A 12,244-nucleotide genomic window follows, 5' to 3' on the forward strand; every position below is an offset into this window, starting at 1 on the left:
TGACTGAAATACACTGCTGAGGGGAGCAGCGGGCGAGACAGGAGAGGTCTGCTGCGCCATGGGCGTATCTCCCCAGCCGGTGGGGACTGAACCCGCACTACAGAGGCTGCGGACAGCTTCACAGTGGGGTGCTCAACCGCCTACGCCACCGGGGAGGCCCGTCCAGAATGTATTTTGACTCATTAAGGAGAACAAAGCTCGATCAGAAGATGCAATGAGAACCAACTGTTAGGAGCACCTGGACACAGATACAGCAACACATGCGTAGTATTGCGTGGGGTAAAGAATGCTGGCATGAGATTGCCAAGTTAGATACAAAATTGTTTATTGCCCTACAGGAACAAATAGACACAACCTTTGGAGTTAGCTTTTCTACAGGACAAATATCTGCAACTTTTTGTCTACAAGTAACTCCTGCAGCCTGGCCAAGTCCATGGACAAGGTCGGTCACAGGAAGTCACCTCCCCTGGGCAGTGTTAAGCATGTGGCTCTCTCTTGGCCTTATGTCCACATTCTTGGTGAATTCTTACCACCATTGGACACTGAATATTTCAAACCAGCCATCCGGGCCGTAATCACACAGGGGAGGCTCTTGAGAACCTTCTGAAGGCCAAGTGCACTGAACAAAGGGAATTTGTCCATGGTACCAGTGAGATACGATTTGTTCTAAAATCACCTAGGAGCCCCAGTGCGGGGGTTTCATTTGATCCAACAAGTTCTCTGCAGGGCTAGCCTCCTCCTAACTATTCCTTCTTTGTTGCCAACCTTCAGTTGTTTCAAAGATAAACCTGCACACAAAACTGGAAAATGTGAGTATAACACAAGTACAACCAAGAGAGAGCCGCTGGCTCTAATCCCAAATTACTTTATGCAAATGTTTAATTCCTTGCATTGTGCATTTCCTGAGATAAGGTGAGATGGGGAAAGATTGCCTTCATAATTTCTTGAAAAAAATTTCTTTGAAGTCCAGGAGACTGGCCACTTTAGACCTTCTCCCAACACCAACCTCAGTTCCAATTCAGATTAAACTTTGGCATTTCCTTGCTGCCACACAGAAGCTTCTCCAGTATTTACTACAGAATGTGAAGGGAGGAGGGGAACAAATTCTCCAGATGCAACACCTGAAGCTTATTGGTTTCCTTTGCCTTTTACAAAGTGCCCCCCAGACTAGGCTGTAGAAGGGGGGAATCCCTGCAAAGTGCATAGTGCCCACTGCTACGGACCCTGACTTGGACCTTTGGGGCAAAAAAAGAGCAAAGGCAGCACATCTCCTCCTTGCCTCCCGGTGAACAAGGGCCATCTACCCAGTAGACACCAGGGCGAGGGGATCCACCACCAGATCCGATCCGATGGTCCCTGTTAAAGGTACTCCTCCAAAGGCTCAGCATTTTATAAGCCTTTTAAGTCAGTTTTACCTGCTCCATGTCTCTCACGGACTTCAAAGGCCCGTGCTGGGCATCTGACCAGGTGAGCCCGTGTTGGAATACGGCTCAGTATCTACGTAGACAATGGGTCCACCACTGAACAGCTCACATGCATTAAGTTCATACACACCACCTCACCTGGTCCACTGCAGGGGGAGAGAGGGAAATCACTGGTTTAGCAATGACTTTTCCTAATCCCATGTTCTTGTGCCTGGGTGCAAGGGGAGCGTGAAGGAATGCTAGTCAAGCCCTGCTGCTTACAGTAGCTGAATGGAAGAGAAAAGCACTCAGACTGTTAGGGGGAAAAGGATGTCCCAAAGCAAATTCCATATAGGCTTTGTGGACTCCACCCCCACCCCAGGTCAAAGCCAAAGACACTGGGAACTCCAAATCCCATCACCACCAAAGGGAAGGTGGCTGGGACCTGAGGGTGGGGTGAAGCAGCCAGGTGGATACAAAAGGCAGACATGTGGGCTTTGGGGCCTCTCCATTTTTGGGCTCTCCGCCAGCTCGCAGCGTCCGGCCAGCTCTGAGGGTGACTTTGGGTTTCCAGGTCGGCGGATCGGGTAGGACGCATTAAAGACTTTATTTCCCTATTTTCTCCCTGAGTTGTACATTTTCCTTATTTCTTTTTCTCTTGTAAATAAACCTTTTATTAACCCTTTTGCGTGTGTCTGTAGTAGAGTATCCATAAGTCCCTTTAAAGCGCGCGGGTGAGGACCCACAGCCAGGAACCCGTTTAATATCGGGGTTGCTCTATAACAAGACGAAAACATTCCAGAATTAGAAAATGGTGATGGCCGCACCATCTTGTGAAAATGCCCAAGGTGGAGTTGGATACTTTAAAAAGGGGAATTTTTATGGTCTCTGAATGATACCTTGAGTTTAAAAATTTATTTTCTAATAGTTTTCTTCAAAAAGCACTCTCAGAGGTAGGATTCCAGACAGGGGCGTTGGTCCTTAGAGGCTACAAGCACCAGCTTTAGCAAAAACGTGTGCTCTTCTTGGGGGCAGAGGAGCCCGTCACCGCCCCTCAAAGTACCGAAGCTGAGGCCCTGGGGAGTCAAAGCCAGCGTTGCCACATTCCAGCTGTGTCCTCGGGGAAGCAGCCTTCTCCTACCTACCTCACAGACCGACTGGAGCAGTCTCGGAGCCACAGAGTTCAGCAGGAACTCGTAACATGCTGACTTTTGAGGTCCGCGCCCACAGATGCTCAGCCCACAGACAGCAGAGGTTACGGCTTCCACTGCCTCAGATCGCAGCCCATCCCAGGCACCCTGGCAGCTCCAGACCCGCACAGGTCGCTACCAAGTCTGCCGTCTCCATTTTCCCGACTTAAACCTTGAATTGTAGTTGGTACTCACACCTTGGACCCCACTCCTGCCTTTTTCATTTCCTTACTGGCTTCTGCACCCTTCAACCCCAAGCCATCAGCAGTGCTCAGCCCGGCTGGCCCTCCGGAGACTGAACCTCGCGCTATCTTTCTCCAAGTGACAATGGCCCACCTCCAGCCTTGTCACACACTAATTTCTCTCATCTCTTGGGTCTGTCCCAAATAGTTATTTAGAGTCTAAATTCTATTTCTCACAGATTTTTGGTTTGTTTTCTCCCACGTAGGTTTTTAAGACTCTTGCTTGGTTTCAGTATACTTCTTCATAGAGCCTAGGAAACAAACAAAACACTAGCACACCATCAGACTCTTCAATGAAAATGTGTTTCACGTTCAACACAATGTACACGTCATGCAAGTGGGGCATCTCCACGGCCGCAGTGGTGCTGTGAGGTGCGACAGACCGCAAAAGACAGACATGAAGCGAAGTCAAGAAAGACGGCGAGGCATTTTGTAAAATCAGACCATGCTATCATTTTCTGTGTGCTTGTCAGATAAGGGATCTCCCCCCATATTCATCAAGATCCATGGCACTGCATTATTGGCGGCATGTATTTTATTTAGTATATACACATACACAAACATACACAGCTTCTATAAGTTAAACTGTAGCTGGTTTTAAGAGCACAAAATGAACAAGATTACTACTGATTACTTCTTTATGTCTTCTGATTGCAAATCTCTCAATCACAGATCTTTCTAAGCTCTTTATTGTAAAAGCGGAAAAAAAAATTCAAAGAAGGGTCATGTTAATTTGAAAGTCTCATTTCCCCACAAGAAATGAAGAAGACACTATTACACAGCATGAGATGTGGAGTATACATTCTAGCGTCATTTTCCCCCCTTCAGATGTTTTTTAAGTTCAAGTCTGTTAAAGTGACATATTGGATCCAGTTCAGGAATCTCGCTTCATTGGTGCCTTGTTTCATTAGAGTTGAGCAAATACAGGTGCAAACAAACAAAAGCTCCCCGCCTCCCCTCAAGATCCAAGTGGAAAAAACACCACCACCACCACCACCACCGTGAGACTCAACCACCTGTGGGTGAGCACACGCTTCATCCAGTCCAACAGCCTGGAGGGTTTGGAGTGACTGCAGCTTGGAGCTTTCGAGGTGCAACATGCAAAGGTCGCTGCAAGCTTCAAGTGCCCATTTGTTGAAAAATATGCATAAGAGAGCAGAAATCATTCCCTACTGCTTAATGGCTTCCTTCCTCAACCAGACTTAATCCTTTAGCCCCCCCAAAGAGTAACATGGGGCGACACATCTTGCAGGTGGCTAGGTGTAATAATACAAAACAGCTTCTTGACAGAAACTTCCATGATAATAAACCTGAGAGGGGGAAACCCTTCTGAATTTCTTGTCCTTCTAAACAAAAACAGGAGATATGCGCCCAAGTTCAGGATATGTTTAGGTAGAGTCTGGGTGAATGTCTAGAATATTTACAAGAAAAGACATCTAAATGTTTATACGCTCCAACTTTGGGAATAAGGATGCTTCTAAGGTGAATTTCCAGGCCAGAGTCACTCCGGTTATTCGGAGGGTCACAAGGATACTAGAGCAGCATGGGAAGCGCTTTATCAGCAGCTGAAGCTCATAAATAGAACCAGAACGTGAAACTTCGCTAAAGCCGGACAAGGCCGACACCTCAAGGTTTCTACCAAGAGCGGCCAGTGTTTTGACCTACTAACTAAGAATGCAGTTACATTTCGCTCTAATAATTTGCAATCCAGTGGTTAAGGACGACGGAAGCTTCTTCAGAGAGCTGGCAGCCCCTCTGACTACCAGCAGCTTCAGGGGTTCTCCAAACACCTGTGTCAATTCAAAAACAAAACCAGGTGAGACCAGTGAAGAGACTGTGTGGTTTGCAGTTTGTAACATCCCTTTTCTCTCGCTAAAATGATGACACAGCTTGGCACTTTCTGCCTTCTTGGTTCTTCTATTTCTCTTGGCTCGTACACTGCCTCTCAAAGGAAGCGCTGCAGCATCCTGTGTGGGACTGTGTTACAGCTGCAAGGTATCTAGTGTCCCAAGGTGCATTTTCCCAAAGCCAGTGCTTCCCTACTCTTTGTGGCAACAAAAACGCCCAACAGGCTTCCAAACATCCCCTGCTTTGGGATGAGAAGAATTTGAGAACTAAACTCTAATGGCAAAATGAAAATACATAAGCAGCGTGAGAGGGATTATTCAGCCAACGTATTTTTTCCACTTTTGGACGGGGATTTTCCACTTGTAGAGATGCAGGAAACAGATCTGAGGAGTCATGAATACTCAAGGTTTGGGGGATTTGCTGGTCCTGAGCAGATGGTGAGGTCAGTGAATCTAATGCTCAAGGTATGCCAACAATAAAGGAAAGCTCTTAATAAATCTCAAGCCATCTAACTGTGAGGGAACTAGAATGCTCAAGTGAGGACGGAGGGAGGAGGGAAGAGGGAAGGGGGAGGAGGAGGGAGAGTGAGAGAGTGAGAGAGTGAGAGAGAGAGAGAGAGAGAGTGTGTGTGTGTGTGTTTGCGTGTACCCAAGATTTAGCAGCTGCTTTTCCAAACCAGCGACACAGTCTACTCTGGAAATCATTTGTCCTGCATTTCCTCTCACATGTAAAGGGCCCACCACACTGACTTTCCCAAGAGCAAGGAAAGATGTGAACCCCCAAATGTGTTGTCTCCAGGAAACGTCTGAAGCCAGGTAGAAACGAGTATACAAAACAGGTCATTTGGCCTCAACCTATCTCCTCATTCAAGAAATGGAAAGGTTGGACTAAGTCATACCCAGCGTTGATGTTCTGTTATAGGAGTGGAGCATCATAGAAAATAAAGTGACTGAGAGAACCCTGAGAATATAAAAACATTTTAAAGAGTCTGAAATGGGAGGAAAAATTGGAATCATTATGTTTTCACCACTCAAAAATAAGCCCCAAATGGAAGTAAATCAAGTGTGAGGTGTACATAACTACAGCCACATCAATGCAGAAGGTTTATAACTCACAGACATAACTAACTCATGTAAGAAGAGCTTCGAGAAGCACTCTGGAATGAAAAAAGGCAAAAGTTGCAGTGGGAGGGGAGAGGGAGGCGTCAGGACACGAACCTCAGTTCTTTCCTTCCTCAGTCCCTCAGATGTGATCCAAGGAAAAATGTTTACTTGGAAAAGGATCGAGACCAGGTCAACAGAACAGCAAATCTTTTGGTCCAAGACTCATCAATATACAGAAACAATTCCAGATAAAATGTGGGAAGTCACTGGGTAGAGCAAGGGGAGAAACTCATTTTCTTGACCCCCCCTCGTAACAATGTTAGCGCACTCCCTCCTGCCCTCTGCGAAAGGTGCTACTTGAGACGGGCTGGTGCGGCCTTTCGCCAGGGTTCTCATTCTCACCCTGTCCACCTACACAGCCCAAGTGGCGAGCTGGGCGTGGTGTTGAGTGCTCTCATAGGAAGGATTTATTGGAAATCCCTCTCAGTTCTATGTGTGTTGCAGTATACATCACGATACATTCATGTTTACACTTTTCAAATACACTCAACCACCCGGAGGCTGAGTGTTAACATTTATACTATCATCAAAAGTCTGTACCTTTCATTAAAGTGATGTTGTATTTGTCAACAGAAGGTGTTCAAAGTATTTTCTTGGCCAGGACTGTTAAATCCTTCGATCAGGTTTTTGTTACAGTCATCCAGGCTGAGATTTTCACTGGATCTCTTGGGGAACATGGGGGGGCCGGTGAAATCTAAGAGATCTTGAAGTGCTCGGGCATGACCAGTTCCGTTTTGGTCCAGAGACACCCCAGGAATCATTTCACTCACTGGGGAAAATTCTGGGATGGAGATAAGCTCTTCTTTTGAGACAGGGCTGGGGTGGCAGAGGAAGAGAGAAGGGGAGAGAGAAGGAGAAACAGACAGATATTTGTAATATATTGTTATACTATTTCTTTCTAGAGGAGGTGAGTTTTGAGGCAGCACTTGTATGTAGCACACTGTAAAAAATACAAGTTAGTTAAAATCTGACACATTGATAAGACACAAGGAAGTGGACGAGCAGGGCTGTGAAGGTAGAGCTCACACTGTCCGCAGGAAGAAAGAAGATCACTGCTGCGGGCACCAGCTGTGGGCACCAGCATTCTACTAGAAAGATCACTGCTGTGGGTACCAGCATTCTACTAGAAAGAAGTCGAGCAAGTGCAGAACCTTCACCATGGGCGACAGAAAGGGAAGCATGCATGAGAAGTTAACAGCGAGCTGAGGAAAGGGTCCTGGCGCTGCCTCTTGCCAGCAGTGCTGCCGGGTGAGCACTCTTCCTCTCCTGGCCTCAGTTTCCCCCGCTGCAAAAGGGGATGAACCACCATTTCTGCCTGTCAGGGCTCTCTGACATGAAGTGATGGTGCTGGGGAGAAGTTCCTGTGGAACCCTCTGAGTGAGGCCTCAGTCAGAACCTCACCAACAACCCAGTCACCCCCAGAGCACATCTCTCCCTCTGTCCCCTCTCCAGAGTGAGGCTTCCACTCCACACTGACTTTTCAGGCTCCTCCCCAGCAGGGCCTCCCTCGTTCCTCTTGGTAGAAATGAAAGGAAGAGTTGTCGGTTGGGAGGTGGGGGCCTGTCACCCCGTCTCTCTTGTAGCCAGAGTTCCTCTGTTCTTTCCTTCCTCAATAAGATCTCAGAGAAGAATCTAGACAAACCAGTTAAGCTGCAGCTTAGAGGATGGGCCTGTCTCACACTTGAACCTAGATAAAGGGCAACAGTGGCCCTTACACCCCTTCTGGTGGTTGGAGCCCTGGCAAACTGTCTCCACAGCAGAAGCGCAGCCCATGACTGGAAACAGCTGGGCAGAGCATGGGGCTGAGAGAACTCTGCCACGGGTTTTGGGCTCGGCCTCCAGGACTGACCTCTTTAAATGCAGAGGTACAAGGGCCAAGTCAGCACTCACACAGCGCCCTTCTCTTCCTTGAACCCTGGTTGGCACCAGGTCTTGCTCCCCAACCTCCCTCAGCCCCCACCAGAGACATGAAGCAGGAACAAGAAGCACAGCTGCCTCCTCGAAGTAGTGGGGGTAGAGCAGCTAGCACTAGTCTGGGGAGGCCTACCCCAGTGCTGGCAGAGAGACCCGGGCGGGGGTCTGCGCAGGACCTGCTCTCCTGATGACCAGCCTGCTCCAGCATATCTGGCTCAAAGCTGGGTGCAAGAGGTGGGGAAATTACAATCCATGCACCCTAGGAAAGTCGCTGGTCCCCATCTTCCAGCCCCCCTGGACAGAACTGAGCATTCACAGCCAAGGGGAAAAGGGTTAGCTCTGGCAGGCCGGGGCCCTGGAACAGCTTTGGCAAAACACTGTCAACCCCTCCTAAGTGAGAGAGCAGACCCCACTCCAACTGCCCCGCCCCAGGTGCTCTCTGTCCCTGCGCCTCCGCCCCAACCCGTGCTGATGGGGTTCTTTTGTCTGGGATATATTTACCAGTTGATATCACCCACTAATACAGCAGTTTAAGAATTAGCAGTTTAAGAATTCCTTAAGATTTGAGGATCTGAAAGCAAATCAGTTCCATATGGTCTCCAATTCTAAGTTTTCTTAATCATGAGACAATGGACACCACTCCGACCCTCTTTACCTGTGGGCGCATGAACGATGAAGAAATCAACCAAGACATGGTGGTCTTTGGGACAAGAGATGAGGCTTAAATGCCAAGGAAATTGACATACCTCACATCCATAGACTGAACTTCCTCAGTTGAATCATCTAGACTGTTCGATTTTCCATCCAGGGTGTCCAGATGAACAAGTCCCCCAACTGGTTTAAGTCCATTAGAGAAAACATCTCGGGGAAAACTTTCTGGGGCAGAGCTCCCCACACCATTAACTTCCTGGCAGGTGTTCAAGCAACTGATTTCTGATTGAAAACACAGAGTCATTCTGTTAATCAGAAAACATCCAAGATAATGAAATAACAGAGGAAACACTTATCAAGGCAATTAATTGGACCCTCTGCTTTACTGTAACAACGCATCAGTGATGTCTGTGCAGGGCTTCTGATGGCTTAAGACCCACCCAGGAGTCTTGGCACATACACTGGACAGTCTCCCAGGCTCCTGGAACATTCTCTGGAGCCAGAAGGCAAAGGAGGGATGTAAAGACTGACTCTTGAATGGATATGCCTTTTCTGATTTTGGCTGCCATGAAATATTCAAACCCCAGGAGTTTTTAATATATATGACAGAAAACAGCTGGAAGACAGGGGGAACTGCCTTAACAACAGCAGTCTATTCTGATAGAATGTGGTCAGCAAACAGTTTAGATCCCGGAATGCGTCAGGGGCCAGTAGACAGCTGAGCTCCTGCTACAGGATTATAGGGGAACTGGGGAACCAGTGGTTTCTGAATGGACCCGACAGACCTGTGCTGGGGATGGAGATCCCACCAGGGTGGATGCTCACAGGCCCCTTCCAGCAGCAACACTCTTGGGACCCATGGGCTGCTTGTTGCCCCCAGGAGAGCCACGAGCCCTCCTCTGCTGAAGGTAAGAACCCAGAACCAGGGCCTCCCTGGTGGCGCAAGGGGTTAAAAACCTATGAAGCTATCCACAGCCACTGCAGCACGAGTTCGATCCCTAGCCAGGGAGCTATCCACATGGAGCAGCAGACCTCTCCTGCCTCACCCGCTGCTCCCCTCAGCAGTGTATTTTGGTCAGTCTTCCTGTTTTGCTCCTCGCTCTGTCTTTGGTGAATCCTCTCACCCATCACACCTCTGTCCTGTACCCCAGTTCTTGTATGCATAAATAAATAAATCTTAAAAAAAAAACAACAAAAAACCCGGAACCAGATCTCATACTCACCTATTTTGTTGGGAGCAACTGGTTTTGTCTTATTTTCCACACACACAGCAGACTGAAGCTCTGCTTTAGGGTCTTCTTTCTGAAAACAAAGGGTGGATGAAAAGAGGGAAGGCTGACTTCACTAAGGAAGAATGTGCTTTAGAATATGCCCAGAGGCCTCTTCCAGTAAATGTCGCCTTGATATGGGAAACTAGAGGTCAGTTGAGGCCCTGTGGGCCTCAGCAAGTCTATTACCATTACTTAAAAAATACAGACTCTTTCAAGTCAAAAGCAGTGAAGGCCCCAGAAGCTAAGAGAAGCTATGTCCTGTCTTTGCCCTTCCTCTACTCAAAGAAGCAACCATCAACTCCACCCAAGCAACAGAAGAATGTTGTTTAGGGGGTGTGACTCAGGTGTGGGTTATCAGTGAATGTGTCCTCTCTGAGAATTGCATCTTTACTCTCAGAGTAAGGATGAAGTAGCCCCCTTCTTGTCTGTCACGTGATAGCTCCCCTTCTCTCTCCTAGATGTCCCAGGACCCTAAGTGCAGGATAAATGTCCCCAGTCTGCCCTGTTACTCTTTAGAATTTAGAACCAGGTCACATACATACATAAGGACCACACATCTCCATATGTATGTTATTAAATTGATTTTTCCTTTGCTAATTAAAAAAAAAGAAAGACAAGTGCTTTTAAAACGCATCAGTGGGTATTTGGAACCTTGCTGGGCCATCTGCCTGTTCCATGGTAATTCTTTGAATCTTCTGAGCTCATTACAAATCAGCTGTGTCTCCCTAATTAATGTCACCACTCTCTCTTTTATCCATGGACTACTGTGCCTCTCTTTGCATCCCCATCTCCAATTCTATGAGGAAATTTTGTATTACTGTTATAGGACAGGGAGAGGGGCAGCCCAAACCCCGCAAACCTGCCATCCGCCGCATCAACACAAAACATATGAGACTTTAATGGGAAGGAACTTTAATAAAACTAGGAAACAATACAGGAAAGGCAAAGAGTCTAGTTTCTAAATGAAGCACCCAAAGTTACCCGTCCCCTCGTGGGTAAAACTCCATCCAAATGGGATCGGCCCAGAACAAGGCCCCAAAGCCTGCCACAAGTCTAAAGCATCTTCCAGTGGGGACCCACAGAAAAGAGTCAGAAACAACTAGACAAGCCCGGAAGGAAAAGAGCAAAATCAACATCAAGATAAAAGCTGCCATGGTCACCTCCCCACGGGTCTCACCCACATCTGTGTCACCCCGTCCACGACCAAAAGACAAGTGCAGCTTCTTCACGTGTCTCTAGGCTCCATGTGCCTCCTCCAGGTCTCCTGGCTCCATCCTGCTTCCTTCCTCAGTCTCTTCTTCTGCTTCTCCTCTTCCTGCTCAGCTCCACCCTCCCTTGGGTGGGGCAGGGAACCTCCCCCTTTCCTGGGGACCACCCTGTTACATTACTATCTCTGAAACTCCTCTCTCAGACTCCGCTTTCCTTTTAGGCATGTATGGCCTCCTCTTTAATTTAGACAGGAACAAAGCAGGGAGAGCTTGCTTGTTTTTTTCGGGCTAATTCTCTTCAAAATCTACAGTTTCACTGGATGTACTTAGCTATTCTTTTCTTCTCAGTACAGAAACTATTAAAATGGTGCTCTGAATGCTTACCTTCACTTCTGCGGACACCTCACTCTTTCTCGTTCTCTTCATGATTTCATCTATTCTCTGGAAACCAAAAAGAACCAGGTAGAGGATGACGAGACCAAAAACATGGAGGTAGCTAGATGTCTATGCGATTTCATATTTCTCAGAAAACTTGTAAAAGAAACATCAGCAGAGGGTAAGTATAGAAAGGTTTCCCACTGGTTCTGTAGACGTACACCTCTGCCCTATGAAGGTCAAACACTTGAGAAGTGAACTAATAAGTATCTAGAGTCAACACTGAATTTACATCCCATCTCTCTCTTCCTCTCTAAAAATTAACAAACCATCACCTGCCTTTCAAGAGGACCACCCTACAGAAAGCCTGGCCGAGGTGCAGGTTAGGAGGGAAGACCACAAACTGATCTCCCAGCTTCCAGACCTGCAGCAGTACAAAGCCCAGGCTTAAGCAAGGACAACTTTATCCATAATCACGTTATATATAAATGGATTAAACACTACAATTAAAAGACAAAGACTGCCAATTGGATCAAAACCCTGACTGCATATTGTTGAATAGAAACACACTTATAAGGACATACATAGGTACAAGGTAAATCAATATTAAGATTTGCTATGCAAATGTTAAATCATAAAAAGTCACAGAGTACACTTAAGACAAAAAGCATTACTACATATTAAAAAGGACATTCAATTTTGATAAAGGGATCAATTCAACAGGAAAATTAACAATTTGAAAAATATATATATACACGTACACACACATATAAAAATAAATATATCAAAAATATGTGCGTGTGCGCGTGTAAAATTTTTTTCCACCTGACCTGGATGTAACTTTTTTTTGAAAACATCCTTGTTTATTTTCTCATAACATGGGATTTATCCTCTCAGGTGTGGTCACCGTCATCAAGGCACACATAGTCTTCCACCATATTCCACTGAGCTCTCCTCACCCCCTCCTATTCCCCTCCTG

The 12,244-nt window shown here is 46.9% G+C and overlaps 1 protein-coding gene across 4 annotated transcripts in view; it reads right to left on the reverse strand.

Annotated features, from left to right (window-relative positions):
* Positions 1–6,412: 6,412 nt before the first annotated feature.
* The window catches only part of MAP7D2 (MAP7 domain containing 2), a gene marked incomplete at both ends in the record, with an annotated part of 76,354 nt that continues 70,522 nt past the window's right edge, over positions 6,413–12,244 (reverse strand). For all 4 annotated transcript variants that reach the window (XM_084259164.1, XM_084259163.1, XM_084259161.1 and 1 more), the window contains 4 exons: positions 6,413–6,662; positions 8,507–8,693; positions 9,635–9,713; positions 11,275–11,331. In XM_084259164.1, coding sequence (XP_084115290.1) covers positions 6,413–6,662; positions 8,507–8,693; positions 9,635–9,713; positions 11,275–11,331 — 573 coding nt within the window. The remainder of the gene's footprint in view (positions 6,663–8,506; positions 8,694–9,634; positions 9,714–11,274; positions 11,332–12,244) is intronic.

The sequence above is a fragment of the Talpa europaea genome (assembly GCF_964194135.1).
Source record: "Talpa europaea genome assembly, chromosome: X".
Classification (NCBI taxonomy): Eukaryota; Metazoa; Chordata; class Mammalia; order Eulipotyphla; family Talpidae; genus Talpa; species Talpa europaea.